This window comes from Festucalex cinctus, chromosome 1, assembly GCF_051991245.1.
Source record: "Festucalex cinctus isolate MCC-2025b chromosome 1, RoL_Fcin_1.0, whole genome shotgun sequence".
Classification (NCBI taxonomy): Eukaryota; Metazoa; Chordata; class Actinopteri; order Syngnathiformes; family Syngnathidae; genus Festucalex; species Festucalex cinctus.
In genome coordinates, this window is record NC_135411.1 from 58,976,687 (window position 1) to 58,990,687 (window position 14,001).

The 14,001-nt window shown below is 41.6% G+C and overlaps 1 protein-coding gene across 1 annotated transcript; it reads left to right on the forward strand.

Moving 5' to 3' along the window:
* Nucleotides 1-1,686: 1,686 nt before the first annotated feature.
* samd1a (sterile alpha motif domain containing 1a) lies at nucleotides 1,687-13,936 on the forward strand. Its single transcript, XM_077497648.1, has 7 exons — nucleotides 1,687-3,519; nucleotides 6,532-6,925; nucleotides 7,582-7,724; nucleotides 7,818-7,875; nucleotides 10,740-10,827; nucleotides 10,905-11,019; nucleotides 13,149-13,936. The coding sequence occupies exons 1-7, from the start codon at nucleotides 3,124-3,126 to the stop codon at nucleotides 13,293-13,295; spliced, it is 1,341 nt and encodes a 446-aa protein (XP_077353774.1). The 5' UTR covers nucleotides 1,687-3,123; the 3' UTR covers nucleotides 13,296-13,936.
* Nucleotides 13,937-14,001: the final 65 nt, after the last annotated feature.

The window sequence follows — 14,001 nt, forward strand, 5'->3', positions numbered from 1 at the left end:
ACCTGGATGTATAGGCTACCATAGGTACAAATAGGCAGGTCTAATCGGTTCTTTAGATAAGAATTCAAAAGAATACAAATAGAGAACAAGTTTAAAATGACATTTCAATTGATCAAAATCACCCTTCCTCCAGCCAAAAATATACACCAGACAATGGTTTTGTTTTGGAACATGAGTGACCGTTTATTATTTGTTACATCACACGCAGATACGGCAAAGTCAATTCCCTTGTTTTTGACAGCTGGGTCTCGGCTCAAAAGTCAAATATGAGACAAAGGTTCAGAGCTGCAGCTTTTATTTCATGGTCATCATCTAGATGTGTTAAAGAACTGAGGACAGAGCACCTTCTTTGTTTGAAGCCACCCACTTTTCAAGTGAGCAAAACAGTTGGAACAGACAACATTAGTTTAGGTGAATAACATTTAGTATTTGGTGGATAACCCTGAAGGCCGCATCCCACTGAGGGGCCAGCGTATTATAAAGGTAGCACATGTTTATTATTTGTCAAGGTTCGTTCAACTAACAAATGCTAGTTGCTAATTGTTCGCCAGATGTTTGCCAACAGTTTTTCTTGTCAAGAACAACGGTCTGCAACCAAATTTAAAACTCTTGGTGAACATTCTTTGCAACCTTGAACGAACACTAACGAAATAGCAACATTCACTACCTTTGCAAATGTTTGCCGCTCAGTGGGATATGGGCTTTACTTGCAATAACTATCAAGTCTGCGACCCGTTGACTTATTTGAAATACTTTACCAGGCCTTGACTGTAGCCTGTTTCATCTCTTATTTTGTTTCGGGGCATTCTCCCTTCAGTCAGATCAAATGCAACGGTTTGCTTTTCTCTTGTGGACAGGTCTGTGGTCCTCATGTTTGCTAAACAGCAAATGCAGTTCTTACGAGTGAAACCCAAAGCAAAAAACAGGCATGAATAATGTTTAAGCAGTAACTCTTAAAAGGCAACAACACCTGAGCAACTACAAACACCCACCAATCACGTTTCAAAACTTTTGCTCACTTGAAAAGTGGGTGGGTTCAAACAAAAGGTGCTCTGTCCTACCTAAGTTGTTTGACACATGTATACTGTACCACGAAATAAAAGATGCAATTTTCTTTTTGTCCTATTCATCTTTAGGTCTGAAACACAAATATCTTCAGTATGCGACAAAAACAAAGTAAGTGACGTTGCCATTCTAATACATTTGGAGGATATTATGTGTTTCAGACTCCTTATCTGCGCCCCAAATAATTTTTGAAATGCAAAATTTGGTATTTTGTGTGCTATTTTACTTTAATGCAGTTTGTTTGCATTATGTGCAATACATCTGGCAAATTTTAAGTTAAATGTTTGTTTTACAGCAAATCAAGGTTGTTGTTGTTTTTTTGCTGTGTATTTACTCGACCCCTAAATCTATTGACCCTTCAAAAATCTGTTGCATGCACATTAAATTAAGAGACACCGTTCTCACCCTCTATCCTCAAGAAATTGTCTGTTAAGCCACGACTATGCGTTTTTGCTCTAGGTTGATGCTCCGCCCCCAACTCCTAGTTGTCGGGTGGGCAACATTGCATGCGATAGACCCACCTCACGCCCTGTGTTTACAGCAATAGCAACCGACCGCAAGAACTCCTGGCTACGCCTCCTCCAATTAAACACTGAAATCACTGATTTGACGGCCCCCTCTCCTTTGTGGGCCTTTGGCCCCCTTTACACGTCGTACCTTCTACACACATGTCGGTCGTGTGCATGCTCTGGCCGCGAGCGCCATCGGGAGGAAGGGACGAAACTTTGGGCTGCAACTCGGTCGGTCCACCTTAAGCGCGCGAGCCAGCCGAGGTAGCGCGAATCCGGGCGACAGTCAGGGTAACGTGAAATCCGGAAGTGGGTCTTTGCGTGTCATATTACAATTAACGTCGTTTCAATGCAAACTAATCTTTTCGCTTTTGTTTTGACACGACGTGCCGGAACCGCGTGTATGTACACCTAGCCATGCCAACGAGGGGTATAATTTCTTAAAAAAAAAAAAAAAAAAAAAAAAAGAGGAAAAAAATAACGTTAATTTGAATTGAAGACGCGAGGACGTTGTACCGTTTGTCTTCGAGCGTCATGTGTTAATTGTGATACGTTTTACCTTGACGAGATAACAAACAGCAATTTTGAGCCCACTAAACAGAGAAAGCGCGAGATGATGAAACGAGCCAGACACAGCTGGTGTGTCAAAGCGGGAAGTGGGCTGCGTTTCATTTCACAATCGAAGACCGTTCAATACGAACGCATCTTCATAGCTTTTATTTTTACACGACGTACAGGAAATGTGCAATTATATTCACTTTAGCTTTTCAACAGGGGCGCGTGAGGTGATGAAATCTCAAATTTTAGTAAATGTATAGTCGGTGGCCGTCTTTGTCGTGACATTTTTAGTCTAACGAGATTACATCAGTGGTCCCCGTTGCTTCCAACTTGCCGTCACGTTGTTTTTTTTTCACACATTGCCGCGTGGTCCTCTACAACAGAGAAAGCCAGGCTAGCGAAACTTTTGAGTATCATTTGGATGGCCCACCTTAAGCGCATTAGCTAGACGCAGGCACCCAGCTAGTGCAAGTAGGAAGCTAGTCGGGTATTACCCGGTAGTTTAACGCGGTTTATTTCACAATCGAAGTCATTGGATTAGAACGTCAGACTTGTACATTTCATTTTGACACGACCACCCGGAACTACGCGTTTGTGTTAACATTCGCTTCACAACCGGGAGTTAGGGGGGGAGACGCCGCAACTGAAACATTGTCGGCCGGCCCGAGCGTCATGGGTCATTTAAAACACGTTTCACAATGACGAGATTACAAACCGACCCCCCGTTTACTTTCTCATTTTGCTAAACGTCCCCCCCACACACACTTTTACGTCGCGCGTCGCCGTAAATTCCAACCTACAGAGAGCGAGCGAAAGGGAGGGCGAAACTTTTGGCTTGCAATTCTGTCGGCCCACCTTAAGCGCACGAGCCAGACGCAGGCAAGCGTACGGGCGAAGGTTTCCGCTTCTCCGACGCTGCAACTAACGCACTACAGAGGGAAGACTCCCCCCTTCGCCCCCTCAAAAATAATAACACATAAAGAGGAGGAAAATGTCCGACGCCAAGTACCGCGAGTGGATACTGGACACTATCGACTCCCTGCGGTCGCGAAAAGCCCGACCGGACTTGGAGCGAATCTGCCGAATGGTCCGGCGACGCCACGGGTGCGAGCCCGACCAAACGTGCGGCGAGCTGGAGAAGCTTATACGCGAGCAGACGGTACTCAAAGTCAACTACAAGGGCTCTATTTCGTACCGGAACGCCGCCAAGGTTCAACGGAGGTGCCGCAAAAAGGACGACCCCGTGACAGCGTCTTCTGCAACTGCGGCGACGGCGGCGGTGGTGGCGGCGACGTCTGTGGCGGCCGTGAATGACGCCAATCTCTCGGACTTGAGCAACGGGGACAGCGCGCTGGGCCCCGCGGACCCCGACGACGACGACGAGGAGGTAAGTCACGTTTCTTTTCTTTTTTGTTCATTTTTTATTTCTTTATTTTTGCAATTAAGCATTTCATTCACAGGTGGGGGAAGAAACAACACAACATCATTTTTTAAAACAAATATTATTTTTAATTATCACAAAGAGTATTTAATTAATTTCATGAGAGGGGAGTGGTTTGCAAGTGTACCCAGAAAAGGAATGCCGCAAACGGGGAGCGGCGGTTGAGCGCTACCGCGGAGGACAGAAAGGAGGGAGGGAGAAGAAGGTGCGCGTGCGAGCACAGCAATGTCCATTTCCCACTCGTTGATGCTTAAAAGCCAGTCAAACACACTCACGAGTGGTTTAAAGCGTGTGCTTTTTCGACCGAAGTAGGGTTTGAGCTCGAAACGTGGACAAAACTCGGCGTTCTTGGAGCTTATGGTGGGGCGTCTGTCAAACTCGTTGTTGACACGAGTCAAACGCGGAAGTAGGGTTTCACAATTAAACAATTGTAGTTGAAATTCATCAGAATGGCTCTTATTTTGACACAAGCTGGGATACGCGTTTGTGTTCGTATAATGTTAATAACCGGGACTCCGCCGTAAAAAAAAAAAAAAAAAAAAAAGTGGGGAAAAAAATACAGTAGATGCGAGGACATGTTTTTTTCGAGCGTCATGTGTTATTTAAAGACGTTTTAGCAATGACGCGACTGCAAACCTCCGACTTACTTCTAAACGTGCCTTCACTTTATAATAAGTCACATTTCAACGACTTATCCTGATGGGTATTCTGATGAGGTGGAAGTGCCACATACGTCACTCGCTTCTTCTTTTTTTTTTTTTTTTTTTTTTTAAATCGGTGTACGCGTGACTCGAGAAGTCGACCCTCTGCATCTATTATCGGACGGTCTCAAAGAATGTTTTACGTTACTTTCAAGAGATTTTAATTTTCGTGCAGCAGTTCCAGATAAAAGTATTTGGTAATCGGAAGGGACGACAAGCTTGCTAGCTCGGCTGGGTGGATGTGGCCGTCCGGCCGATGTGGGTTAAGCCGCGATCACATCGAGTTTAGTCCTCGTAAAATAAATAAATAAATAAATAAATAAATAAATAAATAAATAAATAAGGCGACGCAAAACACGTGCCGTGTGGATCACCCCGATGTGGTGAAAACGGGACGTGTCCGATAACGGACTCGTCCAGATTCAAAATAGGGCTGCTTGCGCGTCGCTTAGGGTTTGCTTTTCCGCTTTTTTTTTTTTTTTGCTCCCACCTTCCTTCAAAACGCCCTGTCCCTACCTCCCTCCCTCGATCGCTCGATCGCACCACGCACGCACGCACAATGGCGAGACATTCAAACTGCATGCGCACCTCGGAGAAAATGTGCGCAAAACTACAGAAACCACCTCCCATCGCCCGTCTCTGGGTTGTCTCTTGTCATATAGCGACGAACAATAAATTCATCCACCGACAAAGATGGCATCGGCGTGTGTTTGTAACGCCACAAGATTCTGGGTTGGTGTTTTTTCAAGGGCGGTAGCGAAAGTTGTGTGAAATGCGGCGAGGAGGAGGAGGAATGGGGGGAGGAGGAGTGGGGTTGCGCGCTCCACGACACGCAGCAGCTCACGAACCGCCCCGTCGAAAAAGGAACGTTCCCTCGACCTCGACTAGGATTCCCCCTCTTCCTTCAAAGTTGTGTTACTCCTGAGTCACAGCTAGTGATTTACCACCAAAGAGGTCAAATTGGGACATGTCCACGAGCATTTTTCAGACGCGTTCAGACAGACAGCCCCCTGCAGTCGTGTCAAGAATCCGTTTGGGTTGAAAGCACAGGAACGAGCAGGCTTTTTCTTTCAGGACGTGCACAGTTCAAACAGGAATCACCGCTGGCCACTCAATGATGTCCGTTTTTGGAGATGGGAAGTGATAGACAAAACAAACAAACAAAAAGAAAACCCCAAAATATTTACACTATATTCTGTCAGCTACTTTTATACGAGTAAACGTGCAGAAGAGGAACTCGTGTTTAATAACATTTATTATTATCATTGCTTATTGTAACATAAAGAGTCTTTGATGAAAATTCACCAGGATGTGTTAAGTTCTTTGCATACACCAATGTGTATGTTTATCAAATAGAGCAACAAAGTTGTAAATATTCCACAGCATATAAATATGAATTGTTCCAACATAACAGTATGAGTTCTGGCCACGCAAGTGACAGTTCCACCGTCAATTAGCAGCAGATAGCAGACTGATCTGGTCTCTTCTTCCTTCCCCTAAGTCGCAAGATCCGGCTTCATCTTTTAAACTTAGAGCACATTACGTCAAGTTGAGTTATTCAAATTTGACCTTTTTGTTTGAACAAATCACATCAGTTACTCACCTTTGAAGATCAACATACATTAACAATTGGAAAAGTAGTGAGGTGTGAAAATGTGTTATGCACTTAAGTTTCGATAATGACTGAAAGATTGTTTTTACGGTGTACAAATACATTTAAAAGCAATATATTTAGAGACAGCAATCGCAATGGATAAAAATATTATGCAGTGTACAGAATGATCCCTCTTTGGAAATACAGGATTTGTTTACTGTAAACACAACAAGCATCTTATTTAACTTATTCACAATACACATCAATAATCACGGCCAGAGATGTATCTTATAATATGAACCGTCGTCGCTTTCTGAAGGCAAGAAAAACAGGATTTCACATTGGACATCTTGAGCAAAAATTAGGTTGAGCTTAAAATACTTCCTGGTTTCACTCTCCTTTCACCAAAATTAGTGTCGAAATAGTAGTGGGCCGCCATCTACTGGCCGAATGTGGAAGAACACCCAAAATAAAAAGGAGGCAGAACAAAAAAAAGGTCTAAACTGCTAAAAAGAAAAACAAATGAAATAGTGGGCCCGCTAACCCGGAACCTGCGACTGTGTCCCAGCGTAACCAGACAAGCCTTGCATGATTAATATATTATGTGAATAACTAGAGAATGTAATCTTCTCAGAAATTGTGAAGTGGTTTTAATGTATACAGGCCGACACATCGATGGCCATGGACACAGACAGCAACATGGACGAGGATGGGGGCGACGAGAGCCGAGACGGCCAGGACGGGCCCTCACCCACCCCCACCCCCGGCCCCGCCCCTGCCCCTGCCCCTGGCCCTGCGTGCTTGGTGACGCCAGTGGTATTGCGAGCGGCGTCTGCCCCCTGTTCGCCCTCTCATGCCCGGCTCGGTCCCGGTCCTAGCACTGGTCCAGGCCCCGGCCCCGGTCTGGACTGTGTCATCTCCTTCCAAATAGCCCCTGCCAGGCCCAGCTCCTTGCCCCCTTCCAGCCCCAGAACCCTCGTACAACACCACGATTGGGCCAACGGCGTCGCCGGTTGCCCGGTGAAGCTCCAGGAGCAGGGAATGCATATAGACAAAGGTAACACTGCAGCATCACCGCGTTTGACGCTGATGCAACTCAAACACTTAAATCAGCTTTTCCCTTTGCAATGAATGGAAATGACATTCGTCCATTCCAACACCACCTATGTATTTTAATGAGGTACTCCATATTATTGTGCTTTACGAAACATAGTAGTAATGACGTAATTCAATAGATTAAAAATAATTTGTCACATTGCATCAATTGAATCCTGCTCCTTCTGCTGTGCCCGCCTTAGCCACCTGGGGGCAGTATAAGACAAACTGATGGCCATACTCTTGTGTGTGCTACCTAGAACTCAAGTGGGATAAATAATAGTGTCTGAACTCCTTTTTGAGATCATCAGTACAGCACTAATGTTAGTTGTTCTACACTGAGGATAAAGAAGATATATTAGTACTATTATATGGTCTGTCCACGTGTTCCTGCAGTGTTTGTGTTCAATCCATTGCTGAAAGGGTTTGAAATGCCATACCAGATGCTACTTATCTTAAGACTGCTCACAAATCAAAGCTTAAAATCGGTTAAGCAACAGCTTGTGTCTCCAAAAATTGTGACTGGAGTGCAGTCGCTCATATCTCAAGGCACCACTGTAATGGACAAAATTGAGGCGTCATTGCACATATGTGACCTACTCCCACCCCTGTTATTAGCCTGCCCAGTGACAATCCACCCTGTACCCGTCTGCCCGAGCACTCCCAAGGACAGTGTGAAGGAGGAGAAGAAGTTGGAGGACAAGATGGAGGACAGAAGCCCCCTCTTGGACCAGCTGGTACCCGACTATGCCGTGCAATTGGTAAAGTGCGCGGCCCTGTTTCTGCTGTTCATTTCCTGTTTCCTGCTCGTCCCAACTTGACTCTATCCACATTTGATTTCTTCCGTCCCGCAGGAGAGGAGCGTCGACACGTCCCAGGTCAGAGTGCAGACTCTGTCATCGTCAGACAATTGTGAGTTTTGCAAAAGTAAAGAAGGAAAGAATTACGAATTTGCGCATCATGATTAATTCATTGCGCGCCGCCTTGTGTGCACGATGAGACTCCCCAGGGGACTATAATACAGTCATGTAGACAAACAAAGAAGACTTCCACCTAACTTAATAGTGTTTTTTTTTGTAGAGGATAAAGAATATATGCATGTGTGTATTTTTGTATTGATTGCCCATTTGTTGATGTAATAGTCCCAATATACAGTATTTGCAAGTCAGATTTGTTATCCCACAAATTAGGCCTGCACGATATATCGTTTGAACATCGCAATTGTGATGTGCGCATGCATCATAGCCACATCGCAAGACGTGTGATGTTTTTAGTTTTTTTATTAGAGCAAGCCAACGTTTGTTTTGCTTCATGAAGGTAGCAAGCTACCTCTTGCGCTCCCCCCCTCCCTTCTGCTAATCAGTCACCGGAAATTTATAATGCATGAAAAATGTTTCATGCATTACAAATTTCCGAGCATGAGACCTCAAAGCACAAGACCCCAATGACCGCATCGTCAAGCAACTGTCATGAGAGAAACACGAGTGGCCGTGTCCTTCACTACACATGCAAACAACCATGTACATTCACACGTATGGACAATTTAGTTTTCAATCAACCTAACATGTTTTGCTTTTCATGCTTTATTAGCACTAGGACGTTTTGGAAAATATAATCATTATAATTATTTTGACTGATTTGGAATTCCAAAGAATAAACCCGATTTATTAATTTATTTTCAAAATATAACATTCAACTAGTACCAACACTACACTTTAAATACAACTTCAAAGAACAACCAAAAAAGAAGTTGGATGCTAACAAGTAAAATAATAATCCAGCCATCCTCAGAATAATAGCAATAAAAACAATATGTAAGAATAAATACCTGCTGTACCCGCTTTGGCCTCTTAGGGGCATTATGACAGTACCACTGATCTGTATGTACGACTGGATGATAGCCTATATACATCCGTACAAGCTGTTGAAGCAACAGGGCGGCCATCTTACTCCTCCCATCACACCAGACGACTGTATAAACTCGTGTTGTTCCGATACCGTTTTTTGGCCCCCGATACCAATCCCGATACCCAGCTTTGCAGGATCAGCCGATACCAATACCATATAGAAACCTAAGGGTTTTTTTCTCAACATGAAAAAGCTGTCCTGCCATTGGTTCAGAGCATTCAAGGGCCAATAGGATATCTTAGATCGTCATGCAGTGAGCGTGTCACATATCAGTGAATGTCATGCATGAGCAAGACACACGATGCTATAGCCAAAGTCCTATATTAGTGTTGGAATTAATGGTATCGGCATGCTACTTGTTAGTACTCACCGATACCGATACCACTCTGCCGATACCAGAATCGGTATCGGAACAACACTAGTATAAACTACGTATACATACAGATTAGACATGCAGCTTGTAGGCTCTTAGTATAGGGAAGTGATGTTGGATGGGTTGGTGGCGGGATAATCAATCCATCCATCCATCCATCCATCCATCCATCCATCCATCCATCCATCCATCCATCCATCCATCAATCAATTAATATTTTTAACAAGTGTATGTGGTGCCTTGAAGACCCCCTTTTTTATTTTATTGCTCAGTTCCTTATACCCCAATATTGGGCATCTTTTTCTTTTCTTTTTTTTAAATTACGGTTATAATTCTTTAATAATAATAAAAAAAAAAAGGAAGTTTCCTCCTGTAAACATCGTTAAACATATAATTTATAAATCTATTTAAGACAAGTTGTAAAATGTCTGAAGTCCTCTTGTTTATGTTTAACAAATTTAAAACATCATAAATCATGCTAGCAGCACAGTGTTGGGTGGTTAGCATGTTCGCCTCCCTGTACTGAGGACGCAAGATCGAGTCCAGGCTCCGGCCTTCCTGGGTGGAGTTTGCATGCTCCGGTCTCCTCCCACATACTAAAGACATGCATGGCAGGTTAATTGGGCGCTCTGAATTGTCCCTAGGTGTGCTTGTGAGTGTGGACGGTTGTTCGTCTCTGTGTGCCCTGCGATTGGCTGACAACCAGTTCAGGGTGTATGGCCCGAGGCCGCTGGGATTGGCTCCAGCACCCGGCGACCCTTGTGAGGAATAAGCGGTTAAGAAATGGATGTATGGATAAATCATACTATTTGTTCTAAGTACTGTCTGAAATGTTCTCCAATTTCGATACTGTAAATGTATAGGATTGGATGCCGAGAAAAGTTTCTTGGGAGGAGCAATATGGCGGCCTCGTGGCTCCAAAAGTCTGGGGCCTATCGGCTATCCGATAATAGATACAGATCGGTGTACAGTACTTAAATGGTGACAGTAAAAAAAAAAAAGTAGAAAAACAAAATGACAGACTTTATTGATATGAACTATTTTTTTTTACAGATTAGGAAGAATATATACTAAGAATAAAAGAAATAATATAGAAATAAGAATATATGTGAGTATTAATTGTTGCTCATTTTTGCTAGCTGGTGTGAGTGCTAGCACTAAACTATATACGTAAAATAAACTATTCCTTGTGTTTAAATATCCAATGTGTGTACAGTAATTCTTCTTGTTGTGTGTTTAGTTTAGTAAATTCACTGTAGTAGTTTATTAGTAAACTCCAACTAAGGTGTCAATAAACAGTATAAAGTACGCTCAGGGAAGGCAGAAGAGCATGTGTGACACGGTACATTCAGGATGCCTTCACAATGTAGGAACTTGCATACACACACAGCATTCGGCACATTCATCGTTTTTCTTCCGTTGTGAATTTGTTATGATCGTGAGAAGCCAAAATCACAATCACGATTATTTGCCCGGCCCTATGTTTTATCAACAGGCACTCCAAAGAAGAACGCAGACTTGTTCACCTCCATCGCGCAAGCGGAGAGCGTTCACGTGAATGGCGACGATAAACGCGACGATGTGTAAGTCAAGCGTCGACCCTCCAACCCTTCTCAAAATACTTAGAAAAAAATTCGATGTCTTCCTTCCGTGGCTGCAGCTCGGTGAAGAAGGAGAAGATGAGTCAGAACTTGCTGCAGTGGACGGTGGCCGACGTGGCCAGTTACTTTGCCGATGCTGGCTTTCCGGAGCAGGCGCTGGCCTTCAGGATGCAGGTGGGTACTCGTTCCCGTTTGTCGCCGAGGCCAGTTTGGAGCAAAGCGAATACCCGTTTGTCGTTGTCGTCGGGAAGGGGGCGGGGAATGCTTTCCAAACACCGTGTTACAGACATTTTTTCAAATAGTTTTACCCCTCCAACAGCACATTTACACTGGAAATGCACTTTAATTGATTAAAAACAAACTTTTAATAATAATGAATAAATACAATAATAAGTATCTTGATAATATATGTTCATAACAGTACAAGGCTCATAATAAGAAATATAAGCATCAGCGTTTGTGTGTCAAATTTTGCAATTTTCACCTCATTAATACACACTGACTCACAAAACCGAGAATCAAACGGCGAGACAAAAGTAGTCATGTCCTTCAGTCCAAAGAGTTCTCGTCATTCACTTCAAAGAACCCACACATGATTGTCAATTACTGATTGTCTGATACTAAATGTCTGACAATCAGTCTCTGACCGCACGTTCATGGGTGCAAGTGGTGCAGTAAGAGCACACGGAAGGAGGGAGGGAGCTCTAGCGAACTCGCTAGTTCAGGAAGAGTGAAGAAAATGAAAAGGAGTTATATCTGGACTCATTGAAATTTTATAGACCATACAAAGGCAGAATGTAGACTTTGCAAGGAAAATGTATTTGATTATATTAATGAAGGTGCCAGTAAGACAAGTGTTGCTGCTTGATGCTGTGCATTGCAGCAATGTGTGCCCCTCCTAAAAGAATCTTCTCCAGAACATGGCAGATCTTTTCTGACAGAAGAAAAGTGCATCAGCTCCTCAAAGCAGAGTACAGTCGTTTGTATCATTGCTAATCTTAACTACAAAGTTATCTGGATGCAGTTTTTTCCTCCCCTTTGTTTTAAATGTTTTAATTTATATTTCTTGTGTTTTGGTGTTGTTTAAAAAAAAAAAAAAATGTTTTAAATTTTTTTAAATCAAAATTCAAATTGAAAATAGTTTCATTTTTTTTTACTTATTTTTTTGTACCTCAATGTAGCACAAATAAATAAGGGAATATTTTTAATCAATTTTAATGCATTTTATTTTATAAATTTACATTACAGCAGAGATTTTTCTGTTTGTTTGTTTTTTTATCACTTCGGTTTTGTAAAACATGTGAATTTAAGAAAAAAACAAAATCAATTGTTCATTTTATGTCTTTATTCTTTTAAGAGTTTAATGTCATGTTTTTTTTTTTTATATTTTTTATTATAAATTATTTTTGTAATATTAAAAATATTTTTGCTAATATTAAATGTAATTATTTTCTAAAAATTTCAATATAAATTATTTTAGAATACAATATAATGATTTAAAAATGTTAAATTTGACTATTTCATTATTATGCGTCATCAATTCTAAATATTTATTCTAAGAGTACCATTATTTTAAATATTTTTTAAAAATATAAACGTCTATCCAATTTAGAAATACATTAACATAATTTTGCAATCTACATAATTACTTGTTAATTCATACTTGAAAAATATGTCATGTTTTTTAGTCAAATGTAATGTTTTTTTCTTACATTTTCCTCATAATTTTGCAATAATAAAACATTGTAATATTAAATGGATTTTCTAAATTGTTATTATTCATTATTTGGGAATAAAAACACGATTTAAAAAATTATATTATGTCTTATTTCATTATTCATGTATCATTAGTATTTTAAATGTTAAAATATATAATTTTATTATTTTTAAAATATATAATTTTATTATTTTTAAAATATAATTTCTAAATTATTATAATTAGTAATTGATTTAAATTGAAAATTAGTATGAAATTGTTTTTTTTTTTACATTGTCATTTTTTTTTAAATCATAAAACATGTAATTATTTAATATAATTCAACCATTTTATTTGGAATTGCAAAAAGAGTACATAATATAACAATATCAGATTTCATTGTTATGCATCATAAATGCTTAAGAAATCCTAAAAATATTTAATTGTTGAAAGGTCTGCCCCCTAATGGAGCAATCCTCATGGGGATAATTCCAGGTACAGTACATTGAACTGGCTGCTCAGTGAGGCAATATCTGCCTTGATGTCCTTTCCCACGAGTAGCTTCACGCTTCCCTCCCCTAACAACGTGTCGTGTGCCCGCCCGCAGGAGATCGACGGCAAGTCGCTGCTGCTCATGCAGCGCAGCGACGTGCTGACCGGCCTGTCCATCCGACTGGGCCCCGCGCTCAAAATCTACGAGCGCCACATCAAGGTGCTGCAGAGGAGCCACTTCCTGGAATGCGACGACCTCTGATGGATTGCACAGACTATAAGGGGGATTTAAAAAAACAAAACAAAACGGAAAAACTCTTCCACTAGGATCATAGCATATAACCTCTCCATGTATGGAGAAGATGGGTGGAGGAAAGAAAGGACCAGTGACAAAACAATCATCCTACCTCTCAAGATCCTCATTTCCCCCGTGCAAAAGGAGCAGTGGCCCTTTAAGAAAAGCCACACGTGCACTTCCTGTGGACTTCCCGACTGCGACGCGCTCTCTTCCGATTCTTTGCTCCCACCAAAGTCTTGCAGGTAAAACAAAACACGCGTGTGTGACACGTACGTGCATCCAGTTTCTGGCGTAGATGCTAACATGTGACGTTCCCTGTTCATTTCTCACATTATGTACTATGTACCTCATTGGTTTGCGTTGTGAGCAGCAACACACGTGGGCAAAACGGGCGATATTGAGGTTTTAAGGCCAACATGGTGGACCGGACCACATACAATATTTTCTGTGTTAGTTGTCTGTTGCTCTGTCTGTGTTGTGATACAAGTTATCCATTTGAAGTATGTTACATTCCATTGGGTGTAGTATTTTTTTTAATTTTTTTTTTAATCAATCAGTCCATGCTTCTGACACAGTCACAAATAAAGTTCATCACACCTGTTTGACCTATTGGTTTATTATTTGAGTGGAAAAATAACATGGAAGATAAAGCATCAACAGGGATGAGCAA